This window comes from Dysidea avara, chromosome 9 (genome assembly GCF_963678975.1).
Source record: "Dysidea avara chromosome 9, odDysAvar1.4, whole genome shotgun sequence".
Lineage (NCBI taxonomy): Eukaryota > Metazoa > Porifera > Demospongiae > Dictyoceratida > Dysideidae > Dysidea > Dysidea avara.
The window spans coordinates 15,280,249-15,297,309 of record NC_089280.1 but is presented as its reverse complement, the minus strand read 5'-3'; the positions used below and the strand labels follow the sequence as shown (position 1 = coordinate 15,297,309).

General features: G+C 37.3%; 1 protein-coding gene across 1 annotated transcript in view; it reads right to left on the bottom strand.

The window, feature by feature from the left end:
• LOC136266269 (glycine N-acyltransferase-like protein 3) overlaps nt 1-16,927 on the bottom strand; it is a 31,823-nt gene extending 14,896 nt beyond the window's left edge. The window contains exons 1-3 of the mRNA XM_066061277.1: nt 16,780-16,927; nt 4,927-5,037; nt 3,204-3,297 (exon numbers count right to left, since the gene is read on the bottom strand). Coding sequence (XP_065917349.1) covers nt 3,204-3,297; nt 4,927-5,037; nt 16,780-16,875 — 301 coding nt within the window. The 5' untranslated portion in view covers nt 16,876-16,927. The remainder of the gene's footprint in view (nt 1-3,203; nt 3,298-4,926; nt 5,038-16,779) is intronic.
• Nucleotides 16,928-17,061: the final 134 nt, after the last annotated feature.

Below are 17,061 nucleotides of genomic sequence, written 5' to 3'. Positions count from 1 at the left end.
CAGATGGAAATGAAAACCATCTTTTGACACATTGTTTTGGAAGGGTAGTAATCTGTGAATGCTATCCCACTAGGTACCTGTGAGAAGGCTTAAAGCCTGTGAATACAGGGAGTCAGAAACATGTAGCTGAAACGGGTTTGGAACGAATCGATGAATTGTTGATGGAGTTTGTATTTGAAGCTTTCACAGGCCTGGATTTCCAGCCAGGCAACCAAAGGGGAAGGCAAGACAAAATAAAGGCACCTGGAGAAGGCTAGCACCATAATCAGATCCCCCAGTGAGTTTCAGTGTGATCCATGGCTTCTTGTAGTAGTGGCCATTTAAAGCCAAAAATCCGTGAGTAACGTATCACCTTCTAACTTCACCAAAAGATACACCTTCAAACGTAGAAAGTAGACTAACGGTGTATCACTCTGAAATGCATTACACATGCACAGTGAAATGCCTGAAAAACCTGTGCGTGGGCGATTGAGAATTTGGAGAGCCACTAAAAAAATATTAAGTGCACAGTTTGTTATGGCATTTCCCAAACTTGGAATGAAACCAAATTGCACATGTCACCTCTTGACATTTTTACTGTAATCATCTGGTTGGGTGAAATGATAATTCTCTTGAGAAAAAATCCACTTTTCTTTTTTAGCTGTTTTCTCAGGGCTCAGCTCAACTTGTCATGAACCATGGTAGTGGCTCATAATAGAGATCACCTATGTTTTTCCAAAATCGTAACAGAACAATCACCTTAGCACCACCTTAGAAAGCTCTTCCAACCTCAAAAGAAATCTTAAAAGTTAATTTGGAAGAAGTTTAGGTCCACTGATGGAAACAATACACCAGAGACAAAAGCAGTAGATCCATCATAATGTCCTATCATGTGCAGGATTGATCGGTCGTGGTAGGACAAGGTAAGATATGTACAATAAGAGTCAGAATGTACTAGTTAAATCACACTTGTATCAATTGCACCATAGATAATATACCCCCCTGGATTGGAAACTGCGCCGTGCACCCATAGACTTTGTACAAGAACCAGTGTCCTTGAGCTGGTTTCATGCCTCAACAAATTTAATCCTATTACAGCCAAATCGTGAATTAACAACTTTATTTTGTAACGAAAATGACTTGTGGTGTTGTTATGATAATTGTTTTGGTAAGTTTGACCACTTTGCATCACTTTTGGTTAGAAGTCTTACAATGGCGAATTACATGCTTTGGGGGAAGCACATTCTTGGCTAAACTAAGTGCTGTAGGTAGAAAAAGAAAGTATCACAAGGTTGACTATGCTATAAAGAATTGCCTTGGTTAAATAATACGCTTTCCTGTAACTTCTTTGGCAGGTTTTTGAGATGGTACTTTTTGGCAAAACGGGAAGCACATTTACTCTGTGATTCTAAACAGTATCGCTACACAATTTATACTACGAAGTCATCAAAGAATGTTCTGTAGACTGGTCCGGGTGCGAATGGCGTACAGTAGCATACAGGGTTTCAGTGTTTTCCTTGAATTTGTCAAAGCTATTGCATCTCGCATTCAGTTTCGCTTTTACTGTTCACACAATAAAGAGCCAATTTGCCTTGAAACTCGCTGTTGGGCTTCCAAAACGTCTTGAGAAAGAACCCTTTACCAGTGGTGAGTCTTGTTTAGGCATGAGGCTATTATGCTCCAAAAATTGAGCATTATGCTTTTGAGCAGTGCTCAAAAAATCACCTATTTTGCTTTTGAGAATTGCCCATTATTCCCAAAATAATGCCACCATAATTGGCTAATAATATCAGTTTATTGCTGTATCAGGCCATTTTCATTGATGTTTAAGCTTCAAATAGTTTTGAATTGTTTAGCTGGTTGCTGTATTAGAGTATTTCATTTCAATGTGACTGCTTTATTAGAGTAAATAATATTCAGTGACTGTTCTATTAGAGTTTCTGACTGCTCTATTAGAGTATCTCGATCTTTTTAACGGAATTGTGCAATCTGCAGATTTTCCTACTGGTAAAGCTTTATAATCACCTCAAAATGCTAGCATAATTCCTGATTCCCACACATACCTATTATGCCCGAAATTATTCCAGCATAATTGCCGCATCCCTAATCTTGTTTCACCCAGAGAAACTTGTCTTGTTATTGAAGGGGGAACGAAACCAGCCAGTAACCAGTAACGCTTACAAGTTTCCAATCCAGTGGGTGTATTATCTATGATAGCACACAGCATTGATAGTTGTTGTGAGCTAACAACTGTTGCTAATTGAATGGGAGTAGGCCTAGTACATTCATGGCTACCCCCTTGGGTTGTAAGAATGTAGTGTCTCCTAGCAACCAAGTGGTAGTTATGATTACCAGTACAAGTCATAAACTAAACAGATAAACTGTATTCTTTAGGCTCCATCCCTTTTCTTTTGATAGCTAGGATATTATGTCTGAGCAAACTGATTTGTGGTCAGACGTGCAGACTATTTTGACAGCAAATGTCCAGTGACTGACCATTATATTTGTCTCTGCAATACACTGGTATTTGTTGACTCGGATAATATTCGCTGACTACTTAACAGCTACTGTACATAATGACTGGCTTGATATTAGTGCTGAGCGATAATATCGATTGTTCGATACCTGTGATCAAAAAAATCATTATCGCGATACGATAATTACAGCTAACTATCGCGATATTGCTGTTAGATTACTAAAAACATTGTTACCAAGTTTATCAAACTGTTTTGTAACTGTTTCGGCTTGCTTTTCCACGTAATGTTTGATTACAAAGTTATAACAAGCTGTGTATATTTATCGGCTGCCCACACAATTAGTTGATTGCTTTGCAAAGGATCTACAGAAAACGCCAAGTCCATATCCATTGAGTCTGAATAGAGATCTGTGTGTGTCTGACATGCTGGCTTGTTTGACTGTTGTTTTTTCAGCCATCTCTATTTCTCATATTTTTTAAAAATTATTTTTACACTAGTACATACCATTATTTGACTGACTGCTCCTTTATAATATCTCAATCTTGTGTATAGAATTTTTTTAGAAGGGGAGCAGGCTTCACCACTCACTCACTCACTCACACACACACACACACACACACACACACACACACACACACACACACACACACACACACACACACACACACACACACACACACACACACACACACACACACACATTTGCACATGCAAAAATAACATTTCCACTAAAAAGAACTAACCAACCTCCAAGTAGAACATCTCCATTATAATTTAATGCTATCAAAAAATGCTCTAGTTTTTCTTGAGATCCAGCAAGTAGAAATAAAATTTCATTATCCTAAGTATCACACACAAAATCACTTATTTCAATCTATAGATAGGGACCCACCAATTATTTCACCTATTATGTTTTTGAGCAGTACTCAGGTTGGATGCTTTCACGTGAGCTGTACATTTTCATTGGAAAATCTTCGCTTCAAGACAATTTTATTAAAAGTATAGTGCACTTGAAAGTTTATGTATTTCTAAATCTAATGGCATGGCGAACCCCAGTGAACCCCACTAATTTGGCTGGTAACAAAGCCATAGTTTAAAGTTCCAATAAGGTAAATTACGCAAAGTCTGTTTTATTGAGGAGGGTAATACAGCGATCCTAGTGTAACGCAGTGAAGGGTCATTGCTTCATTATAGAAAATATACGGGACAAGTCTGATGAAGTTGTATGCATCAAATCACAATTTATTAATTTCACCCTAAATCTCGGAGTACTTTTAGAAAACAAAGTACGTAGCCTTGAATCCTACATGAAGGACGATCTGAATATCTAACAAACCCCAGTGAACCCCATCATTTTTCAGTTTAGTATTGCGACTATTGAGGGTAACGTGAAATACCAAAGAAAAGAATGCAAATAAGAGCAATATATTTAAGTAGTGCTTATAGTGCATCCAACCTCCTCTGAGCAGTGCTCAAAATTGTGTTCAACATTTATGCCTAATTAATGTGCACTTTCTGGGTAAACAATAAGTGGTTGAAGTAGAGACAATAAATCTTTGCTTGTCAAAATGTTTAATGTTTAATGATTAGTGGGTAATTACCTGCATCAGTTCTATGAACTGTTTTTCAGCAGTGCCTACAATTCAAAACATACAATATCAGCTAACTAAATATAACAACAATACTGCACAAGTACCAACAACACAAGGCAAACAAGGAGTACAAGGACAAAAACAGAAAACAATACAACTGCTTAAAAGCAGTTGATGTAGTTCCAGATAACTGCTCCATGATCATAAAAGCACTTTTCCCAATAGAACTGTTGATTTGTGGGATAAACAAATTATGCTCGTTGCGTCCATCTGCATAGATGAACCAATCTCTTAAATAATGAACTCTAAATACCTGGACAGCAGTATTTCAGAGAAAAAACAACATACTCTAATAGAACAGTCAGCTGTCTGATTGTTCTATTAGAGTTGCTGACTGTTCTATTAGAGTATATCAATCTTTTTCTGTGATTATACCTTTTGACAAGCAAGGATTTATAGTGTGGCACAAGTATTCTGCCTATTATGCTAGCATTACGCTCAATGCTTTCATCCAGGCACCTGTTATGCTCAACATTACGCCAGCATAATTGGCGGAAGCTGTGTTTAACATATATTTCCACAAAATTATGAATTCCTGTGTTTTCAGGCTTCAGCCTTCTCACAGGTTCCTAATGGGACAGTTAAACAACAAGTAGTGACCTAACAAGGATGATATCTAGTTTTACATGTTACCCATGGTCCCATGCATTAAATAAATAGAATTTTAAACATAACTGTTACAATTATTATGCTCTTGTTATAATCAGAAGAGCATTACATCTTTATACCTACAGCTACACATAAATATTTTTTGCTGAAAGTTATACACATGAGAATGCATTGTATATTTCTACACACTATACAGAGTTATACAGTACCTCTTCTGATTCAGGCAGTCTTGCAACAGTACAATTAAACTCTGGCCATCCATCCACTATAATGTCAGCTTGTACCCTGTTCTTCATCTTGAGTATTGCAGTGTTTACATACTGCATGATGATAAGTGAATGTTGGATAATTAATTAGCATGTAGCATATGTGAATGGGTCTGGGAAAACCAGCCTATGACAGCAGGTTTGATTTTTCACCACAGGCACAAAGATACATGAATTATCAGTGTCACTGCCAAAGTCAGCCAGAGTAAAGTGGTCTGCTTGCTAATTAAGCACTCTGAATACTTAAAACCAATATACGTAAATAGGCAACAAGACCAGTTTTCTCAGAACCAGTCACATATAATTTTTATGGTACACAATAATGTGACAATATGCATGCTGTTCTCCATGTTGGAAAATTATACATACAACCTATTACATTGCTACCAAATACTAATACTAATACAACACACACACACACACACACACACACACACACACACACACACACACACACACACACACACACACACACACACACTTGAAGGTAATTACCTTTTACTGAATGACCAGACTTAACCATAACATTAATTCTGTGAGTATATATTCCCAGTGTAAATGTGTACATATACATACACAGTAACCCTATGTATACTGCATATCCTATAAATACAAGCACAAGGAAAACTTTAGGAATTTTAAGGTTGAATAGGGATCATAGAAATATTGAAATAAAGAAGGTTGTCTATACCTGCATGCCATATACTAGTGGAGGTTCAAGTGAATAGGGATCATATGCAATGAAACAACTATACCTGCAGGTATACTAGTTGAGATTTGTGGCGGCTGACTAGACATTGGGTGGCCTGCAGTTTGAATCCTGGGGTAGGAGGGATTTTTTTCCTTTCTTTGTCCCATTTTCTGTTTCACCTTATTGTTAGCTACTGTAGGTTAAATGATGTTTAGTCTCTAATTCCTGTTTGCTAATCCAAAGGCTGCAGCACATGTTACTGTCAGACCTTCAGTGCTAGTCACTGTAAAGCTCTAATAACAATAACAACAAAATTTCAGTCACATACTGTACAGCCTGTCAATATGACCATGACTTAAGTATATCCACAAGTATAGCTACAAGAGTAGATGACCTCCCTGATTTTCCATTTACTCTATGATCCCTACTCAAATGTAAAAGAAATTTGTAATTTTCCTTACACTTGTTTGCAAATCTCACTTTCGATCATAGATTTGCTATGCTTCCCCTAGTCTATTGCCCTGTGTTGAGTGACCAGTCAGCCAAGTCAACCACTGCATTCATTTTCCTAAAAAGTTTAAAATGTGATGAACGGACAAGTCCAGATATATCACAGAAAATTCTGTTTCTAAGCTTGTTGCATCTTCTAAAGACTGCTGACAGAATTTATATGTGCCTGGCCTTCATACTACTGTGGCGCCATAAGTAACAACTCATTGCCACTACAATCCACAGGACTGTAGCTGCATCTTTAATAAACTGTTTTTGTATACACTCTGCTGTGACACCACTGGTGGACTTGTCAATCTTTCAGCTGGGATGGCAATCCAATTTAATTGTTTAGTTAGAAGCAACAACAGGTACAAGCTTTGATTTTTCAACAAAAAACATATTCAGTCATCTTCTGTGAAAAATCTCATTGCTAATGTTACATGATGATTTTAAAACAACATAATTCAATCCTACAACAACTCCACTTATGTAGGCTAGGCCACTTCAACTTGTAGTTGATTAAAGTTGTTTCATGGGCAAAAATCTCAAGACTATAGGGTTGGTAAGTCTGTACATAATTAAAAATATTGACAGAAACAGGACATTAAATAAATAAATAAAATAAAAAGGGGTAAAAAAAATACTAAGGGGATACAGTCTCAACAAAATGGTGTATTTCTGAGCTAGGTTTTGAGAAGATATTTGGAGGTAAATAGTAGTTAAATGAATAAAAGGCTTGTGCTCCGAGTTGTTAATTTTTCAATCTGAAAATGGTGGGTCGGTTAGGCCCTTGACACAACTACATTGACATGGAATTACGTCCACATAAAATGACTCCATTATCTAAGTCATTCAAAAGCCACACCCTCAAATCCCTCGTTTTTTTGCTCAGTTTTTACAAAGATCCTCACACTAGGAGTAAGGTGTCTCTAACTTACACAGTATAGATTGAGTTCAGACAATGATAACATATAGTCTGGTTCCTTATGGATTAAATTGTGACACGGCAGATTAAAGCACCAAATTTGGTACAGTGATTCCTTAGGATGTATAAAATGATTTCAGAAGGGGTGCCACCGTGAACTCACCTTTGTACAGACAGCTAATTTTGACAGTCTGCGAATTAAAACTCATTACATTTACTGTTTTGAATAATTTGTTTTCCTAACCACATTCCCAAAGGCTAATAGTTCCTGTTTGTGAATGAGTAGTCTATGACAATAGTTTTATTAAAATATTATGTCTTTGTGTGAAAGATACATTGCCTAACAAAACTATTGGTTTTGCAAAATTTAAAATCGCTAAAATTCAAACATGGCTATTCATGAAGGTTTTTCAGAGTAATAGCTAGTTACTTATTTTCTGTCGAAAGCAACGTCTATGTTTCCCCTACACCGGCTGAGTACTGTACACAGGACACCAGTTTCCTGGATACTTGACTCCCTGAGGTTGTAAACAGGTTCAAACTTTTATGCACATAACTACAGCCAGAATTTGCTATAGCTAGCTATACATTTGCAGTTCTATTTGCTGCACATACATTGTTGTTCTGTTATTGAAATTTTTGAAAGAGATGACAAAATCAGATAGTCTAACCGATTTTGTCATCTCTTTAAAGAATTTCAACAACAGAACAGCAATGTATGCACATTTCATTAGCAAATAGAACTGTGCAAATGTATAGCTAGCTATAACAAATTCTGGCTGTAGTTATGTGCGTAAAAGGTTGAACCTATTTACAACCTCAGAGGGTCAAGTATCCAGGAAACTGGTGTTCTGTGTACAGTACTCAGCTGGTGTAGTGGAAACATAGACGTTGCTTTTGACAGAAAATAACTAGCTATTATCATGAAAAAACCTTCATGAATAGCCATGTTTGAATTTTAGCGATTTTAAAATTTTGCAAAACCAAAAGTTTACACAAAGACATAATATTTTAATAAAACTATTGCTGCAATGGACTACTCATTCACAAACAGGAACTATTAACCTTTGGGAATGTGGTTAGGAAAACAGATTATTCAAAATAATAAATGTAATGAGTTTTAATTTCGTGGATTGTAAAAATTACAGGGGTGCAGGGTGAGTTCATGGTGGCATCCCTTCTGAAATCATTTTATACATCCTAAGGAATCACTGTACCAAATTTGGTGCTTTAATCTGCCATGTCCCAATTTTGACAAAATTTTGTCATAACAGACCCTACTAATACAGCTAACCAAACAATTTGTATATGAATAGTTCAATGGTAGCATCTGTATAGCTAACGTATTTTCTTAATTTGCCAGCTCCATTAGTTTATGCAGGGATGTCATGCTCTCCAGAAAATTATGACGTTTTGAGAAGCACTGTGTGCAAGGTGCTATTTAGCTGTCTGACAAGTGTTCAATGTTAGGGATAATACAGGACATAATTATACCTCTGTAATACTGTTTGACTCTTAAACCTTACCATTTGAGTTTGTTAATAGAGATAAACTGTAAGGAATGTTTTCAAAGTAGCTACAAAGCCAAAGCTGAATATAACAGTAATTTGACACCCTGGAGTGTATGCATGTTTATAAATTGTTATTATAATGCATATAAATGCAACTTTAAGACGAATATACAACTTTACCATGAGTTCAATGGCTTTACTTAATCTGCTTGACAGCTGTGTACTCATTAAAACATGCTAATTTTCTAACTAACTTCTAATACACAATGATAGCAAGCTAGCTAGAATGTCTCAAACATGCACAAAACCTTGAAAAATCTTGCATGCATGTACTGCAAATATTATAGCAAGGAAACATGGATCTAATTACTATAGGTGATACACTTGAGCATACGCCTCACACAAGCTGGTGAATTCAAAGAAATATTTAATAAACATGTGCTCATAACAAATAATGTAATAAAGGGATCTAAGAAGTTAATTGACTTGCCCATCACATCACAACATAACTGGGTATGATATCTGAACACAAAAACACAAGTTAGTGTGTAGTGTTCTATAAAGTACTCCTTGGCTGCTTGTCCAGTAGTGACTACTGTATGTTTACAACAAAGCTCACTACAGAGTCAATCCTGCCCAAATCGTCATACAACCCATCTGGGTATGAAACCTGACATAAGTTTCTTAGATGCTTGCTTTGTTGTTCAGTAGTAGATAGTGTACATACTGTATTTTTAAATAAACGCCGCAGCATCTATTACCTTAGTTCATAAAATCAATGCGGCAAGTATTTGAATTTGACCAATAGTTTATACTTGAAAACTATGTTGAAGCCCTCATTTTCACAATCGATCTTGACACCACTCAAGTGTGACTACTATTGAAGGTGCAGCATTTAACCAAGTAAATACGGTATACTAGAAGTTGGGTATACTTTCTTAAAATAAAGAACCAGATTCCTTGCCTTACACTAAGGCGCTCGGCAATCAATAACTTTTTGCATTAGGGCTATACATTAGGAGGACTCCACTGGGTAATCCATGATCTAGCTAGTAAAACTAACTATAAATAGTCATCACATCATTTATCCACAAGATGGACAGCCACGAAGCACCCTTTGACATGAAGTTTAATTGCGTATATTAAATCTACAATCAAAAGTATCGGCACAGAATCCTGATAGCTCAGCTACTACACTCCCCACTGCAATTAAACATATGACAGCCTATAGGACTGAACAAAATCATACCGTATATGTAAAAAGTTTTGAGGTGGAAACTTTCGTAGATGAACGACTAAGGCAAGATTCAGAGGAAATTTTTCATAGCTAGGCAGTGACAATAGCTAATTATATACACAATTGCTGGATTTGGAGGAAAATTTTTGTAGGTGAAAGGTAATCCACGAAAATTTTCCACCTCGAAATTTTTTACATATATGGTAACAGCATGGGAATTTGCCCATATTTCCTCCACTTTTTCAGTCACGGTGCTTAACAGTTGAAAATTATAAATCAAAAAGGAGCAAGTGCTTATGGTGAATTTTATAAGGGAAAATTAATCATTATCCCTAGCAACCTGACTTTTACATTATTTGTAGGTATCAATGTCTAAAGTAACCTCTTAAAGTTTTAAAAAGCATATAGCTATAGGTCACAACATGGAATGATGATTTGCAGCCCTATGTCATTGATCTATGTTAGGGTCCACAATCCGAAAAATCAACTTTTATAAATCAATCCCCCTACCATTGTGGGATGTTCGTTGTAGTATCCCATTGCTAGATCCACCATGAAACCAGAGGCACAATTGTTGTCTTCACAGAAATATCAATTTTAGTATTTTGCGAGATGCAAAATTTACTTTTTAAATTTTGTGTTTCACACAAAGGACCGGATAAAACTTACTAGATATTATTGTAGTTAAAAAGTACATACAGTAATAAGCAACTGATTCATTAAGTTCCCGGAACAGGGTTGCTTTCTTTCAAAAACCAGAAAATGAAACACAAATTTTGATTTCAAACTGCCCTACCAGCCAAGACAAGAAAAGCCCACTCTTCCTCATAGTGATGTGATAAGGTTGGACGCATAGCCTGTCTGTGTTATTAGTCTGGAAAGGATCTGAGACTTGCAGAAGCACTGGAAATGGCTAGAAAGTGCGACACAATTCTCTAATGCTGGAGAAAATTTTGACGCTCATCACCCAGATGGCAGACATGGGGCCAAGTACATTTAAAAGTACTTAAGTAAAGTACAAGTACTTTTGAATTTTCCAAGTACAAGTACAAGTACTCCTGCAGCACTCAAGATAGTACTTAAGTAAAGTACAAGTACATTTTGCTGTAGTAAATATACACTGTATTCAGTGTATTGTAGTATGTAAGTGTGCCTAGAGGGGTTGATACTTTCAGGTTTTTGTCAACCATTCTCTCTCTGAAACTCTTAAAATGCACTGCCTTGAACAGCAGCATTGTTTTTGTTTGCTCGTGGCAACATGCTACATAGTATGGTTGGGGAAGCAGTGGAAGAATCGCAAGTAGTTGTAAATTGCACCTTCATACAATTTTGTTATTCTCATTGTACACCCACTGTGTACAAACTACGTACAATGTTTGCAGTACTTACAAGTACTTAAAGTACTCAAATACATAGTGAAGTACTTGAGTATAAGTACAAGTACATTGGGGAAATTAAGAAAGTATTTAAGTAAAGTACAAGTACTTTCAAATTTGTACTTAAGTGTACTTAAGTATAAGTACTCATGTACTTGGCCCCATGTCTTCCAGATGGGAGAAGTCTCAGATATTTTCCAAACTAACAGCATAGACAGACTATGCACCCAACTGTATCGAAACACTATGAGGAAGAGTTGGCTTCTCTTGCCCTGGGTGGTAAGGGCAGTTTGAAATCAAAATTTGTATTTCTTTGTCTGTTTTTTCAAAGAAAGCAACCCTGTGCCGGGTACCCAGCAAATCATATGCTTATTACTGTGCTTCAGAGCCTGAAATTATGGTCAGACATCTGCCATTTTCTGACCATTTCTGGCTAACGTCTGAACACTTTTAGGAAGTTTTTGTACAGTACTATTTAGTATGTCTGACCAAATAGCAGGACTTGTCAGATCATTTCCAAAACATAATTTCAGGCCCTGTGCTTACTTTTTACGTAGTGGCTATTTGTCCGGTTCCGGACGCCGATTTCACCAGGCTATTCGTCCGGTTCGGATCGCGTGGTCCTGCTTGTCCGGTACTATTCGTCCAACAGTGTCACCCATAACTCGAGTATCAAACACACTAGTTGTATGAAGGTAAGTTTTTGGGTGAGTTCGAGGCGAGCTAGGGTTGGAGCAAGCGAAGCGAGCGTCCTGGCAAAGCCGGGCCAACCCTAGCTCGCCTCGAACTCACCCAAAAACTTACCTTCATACAGACAGTGAAAGTCATCATTGTGCTTAACAGGCAAACGTCACGTTAGCGTTAGGGTCGGGTTCAGCTTTGGTTTCTCCTTCACTGGGTATTCTTCTTATATAGGTTTCTTCTTGAATGACGTATATAAGGTAGAAACTAAGAGAAGTGGGTAGCTGGGAGTCTCATAGCACAGAGGTTACGATCCCTGCCTCACGCACTGGAGGTCCCGGGTTCGATTCCCGGATAGGGCATAACTTTTTTTTTCCCTTGAGGACTATTTTTTGTCTAGTTTTTATTCACGTGAACCGAGCCGGACGAATAGCTTGGTAAAATCAGCGTCCGGAACCGGGCGAATAGCCCCTACCTACCTTTTAACTACAACAACTCTGGATATGATCTGGCTAAGTAGCAAGTTTCATCCAGTCCTTTGTGTAGAGCATGAAATTTTAAAAATAAATTTTGCATCTCATGAATTACTAGAAAGGATATTTTTGTGAAGACAATAATCGTACCTCCAGTTTCATAATGGATCTAGCAATGGGATACTACAATGAACATTCCACGGGGGATTGATTTGTAAAAGTTGACTTTTCGGATTGCGGATCCTATCTACGTTATAATGAACACCCTAAACAGCAATTTCTACCTCTAGAATTCCACTATGGAATAGAAGTCTTCGATGTTTACTGACATGTACCACGCCCACAATTTGTCAGTAATTAATTTCAAATTCTACAAGCTTACTCTCTACCCCAAATAGTGTATCCCATGGTGGAATTATTGCCTATAGTACCCTTACAATTCAGCAAGAAGGCAAACAGACAGGAAAAATGAAGTGTAATATAGTGTGAATTTATGGAAACACAGTTACCTTGAAATCCTGTTGCTATATCAACAGTAATGATGTCAGATGCATGTAATGTGTTAAACTATTCTAAACAATGCGCTATGAAGGAAAGCAAGTTTCTGTACTTCTAGAATGGTAAACAGATGGATCACAGCAAAGTAGAAGAGTAACACTGAGGCATCTCTGCCTGATGTTTTAAAACATCCATGCTAAACAACACAAACTCACGACTGAAGAGGCTTGACTGATATATCTTTGGCCATCTGGAATATGAACTCTGGAGGGTAAGAACAATGCACTGAATGGGGTAGGAACACAGCTTTGAGTGAGCCAAAGACAAACGGAACCAACATAACTTTTAAAATCTGACAAGTATCTACCTACTGGGAGTGATAGAAGCTAAGAGCAAAGCCAATAGTTCGCACATGAGTGCAGCTAAATAAGAGCTCTGAAGAACAGCACAGTGCAGAACTGAAGAGGACAGGAACACAGCTTTGAGTGAGCCAAAGGCAAAAGAATCCAACGTAAAGTAGTTACCTTGGTAGTTGTATTCAAGGGCTCCCGATAATGTTTTAGTGTACTGTCAAACTGCCAGTACAACACAGATTTTGTCCTGCCAAAGTACTGGTACCCAGTTTTAAGTTTTCAGTATTCAAGATGTAGTCATACCAAAAGTAATGTAACCATGTCATAAAATAACGCACTGTTTCTAGTCAAGTACAACGTTACTTCATGCATCCCACAAGTCAATAGTAACACTGGTTTTAAATACATTTTGCACATTCATAGCTGACAAGTACAAGGAAACCTCACTGTTTTGGCTTGAGGTAATAAAAGCTTGTGGCCATAAACCATAAACAAACAGCTAAATTAAATATTACTGCCTTTGTAAGGCTGCTCTCCAACAATAGTGTAGCTATCCATCCACAATGTCCCGGCAACAATAAAATTAACCAGTCTATTGGTTGTTGAACATTATTTTGAGCCCTATTGTGTCATCTTGATTTCACCAAACTATGTAGTCACTTTATACACACACAACACACATTTTTCATAGGAGGCTCCAGGATTTTTGGTGACTGGTTTCTGATCAGGAGTATAGCTAGACTTTCAGTGAAGACAAAACAAGGTAACTGCCTGCTGGGAGTAACTGCCCTCCACTTAATATCACTGAGAAAGTACATATTTATAGCTACATAGCTTGCTACACTGCTTCTCTAATACTGTACTGTGACTGCTTTACTAGAATGATTGACTGCTCTATTAGAGTATTTCAATCTGAATGTCTTGTGCCTTTGCAAATCAATGCAAAATATATTTTTAACTGCTTGAATATACTTGACCAGTTTCTGGAAACCTCAGAACCCCCCCATCCATTTTTTACTATACGTGTATGCAAGTTACTAGTTGTACAAATGTATGTCATGTTTATACATACAATTATAAGGAATGCGTATTAGTACAGTAGGACCTCCATTATCCGAACACCTGTGTGCCAGTTCAATCATAAAATAAGTGAATTTGTTCAGATAAATGAATTTATATAGTTCCATTCAACTACTCTAATAGAACATACATTTACCCGAACAAAACATTCACCTAATACTCTAATAGAGCAGTCATTTATACTGTTCGGATACAGATAATCAGGATTCAGATAATCGAGGCTCTACTAAAGAATGTGGACAGTTACAAATTGGGCCACATGACATTGATAGACACCTACACCGGTATTATGCCAATCACATGATGTGCAATTGCATGGCATCAAGTTTGCACAATCAATTTATCATACATATTACATTAATCAGTTAGTTACACCTGCACGAAGGGCAGGTACTGCTGCTAGTATTATAATGTATGGGCTTCACATCTTATAGCCTTTATACACTATCCATTAGGCCATCATTATTAATTCCTTGTTTCCTGTCACTGCCCACATCAATGTTTAGATAATCGCACCAAATTTTAATTATTAGATTATAGATCACATATTTCACAATAGAAGGAGGCACAGAGTGACCAAGTTTTAAGGTAAATACATTAGCTGCACATAAAAACATAGCAGAAGGGTGGAAGTCCCTCCATTCTTGTTCTATGGGTGTACGTACAGTCAGTCCTGGCAGCCTTCAAGATTGAAATACTCTAATAGAGCAGTCAGAGACTGAAATAACAATGGTCAAGTGTATAATTAATAATCAATAATCACCTCCCGCCCACATCAGTTTTTGTTCCATTGGGTGACTGGAAACAAGCAATATAATAATGATGGCCTTAAAGCTTGGAGAGACTTTTACACCTACAAATAAGGCCATACCTATTTGAAAAGTTATTGCTTGGACCTGACCAATCCGATTTTGCACAGATTTTAATAAGAAAAAAAGATCACATGATACCCAAAAAATTATTTTTGTGATTGAGATACTCTAATAGAACAGTCAGTTGGGACAATTTTGATCTCAAGTATAATGCTAGCTGTCTATAAACGTAGATCACTTAAAACCAGTGTGTTCCTCACTCCATGGCTAAGAAAATCTATGATAGCATACCAATTCATCAGTGCTGATTGAACTACTAGCTATTTATACACTAGAAGGGATGTGACAGGTCTGCATACTGCTAAATGTTTCTTTAATGTGAGTTAATGGCTTGTAATCAGAAACATGTCTTTGTAAGCAAGCTGTTTTTTTCGCCTACGACTGATCCATTTTGTTGTAAAATAAATCCGAGCAACCACTTTTCGATAGGTATAGCCTAATGTAAAATTTGAGAGATGACATTATTATTATAATTATTATTATTAGGCAAATTACATGTATATAGTGCTGGCAGTCACATGCATTAAAAAAACTTAGCAAAAAACCTAAGAAAGCGAGAAAAAAAAGTTGCCTCAGTGGGGCTCAAACCTGGGCATTCGTACTCATAATCAATGCTCATAACCACTGTACCACCGGTGCTGCAGCTACTCACCTCCCTTAGTTTCTATCTTATAAACATCCGACTGAAGTGACTTCTATATATAAGTGAAGAAGAAACCAAGGTTGAACCCTACCCTACCCCTAACAAACTACTTTACACGTCCCTTAAGTTGAATGCTCGGGGCAACCTACTAGGCGCGTCCCCTAAAGTTGAATGCTCGGGGAAACCTCTAGACGCGTGCCCTAAAGTCGAATGCTCGAGGCATATTGGACGCGTACCAACCCTAGTTTACCTAGATACAACTGGTGTGTTTGATAGTCCAGTAAATGATGGACTAGTGCCAGTAAAATAGCCGTTCACGTTTGTAACCGGTGCCGGTACTATATCCACTTTCTTATTATTATTAGGCCAATGAAACTTGATTACCAGTTTCTTGCTCAGATTTTTGAAAATTTGATGCGGGTGGGCAGTTATTATTCATTATTTTCCAAAAGCACAACACACATCCCAAACATGAAGATTTTTGCCAAGAAACAGTGAGATCTACATTGATTACTCTTGTATTAGGTAGCTAAAGTACGTTACTAGAATATTCAGCTATTTCTGTAACTTCTAAACAAATGATTTTTCCATTAGAGAGTGATTGCTTTATTAGAATAAAAGTGACTGCTCTATTAGAGTATTTCGATGTGAAATACCAATAATGAAATTCCATGAGGGAGTATCAAAAGCATGCGGGCGATGACGCGAAACTGCTAATCAAGTTTCATTGGCCTTATTTTGAATTTGTGGTTTTTCCTTGGGTTTTTCTATGTGATTGTCCAACCCGTTGCCTAGAAGGGCAAGTGTTGCCCCCAATGTCATTTCTCATATCGGAGAGATTACATGAGATATTCACAACTACAAAATACGTAAATAATATTCAGGTTGCTAGGGGTTGATTGATTGATTTATAAAGGGAGCAGGCCGAGTATAGTTTCCAATTGACATTAAACAGTAAACTTACCAAAACTGATCTAGGGTAAAACTTCGCCGTGACCATTTCAATATACAAGGGAAGGTTCTTTTCAGTAACCATGTATGCCACAGCAGACGACGCCATCACTTCATTTGTCTCATGCCCCGCGCAAAAGTATACTTGCTCCTAGTCTCGCGGCGCCCGACCCTAAAAAGAGGGTCGGGCGCCGCGAGACTAACTTGCCACGTGATCGACCTCGGTTTGGACGTGCAAGCTCAGTTATGATCTGTAGAGATCAAAACATAGCTACTTGTGTCAGTAAAACTAAAA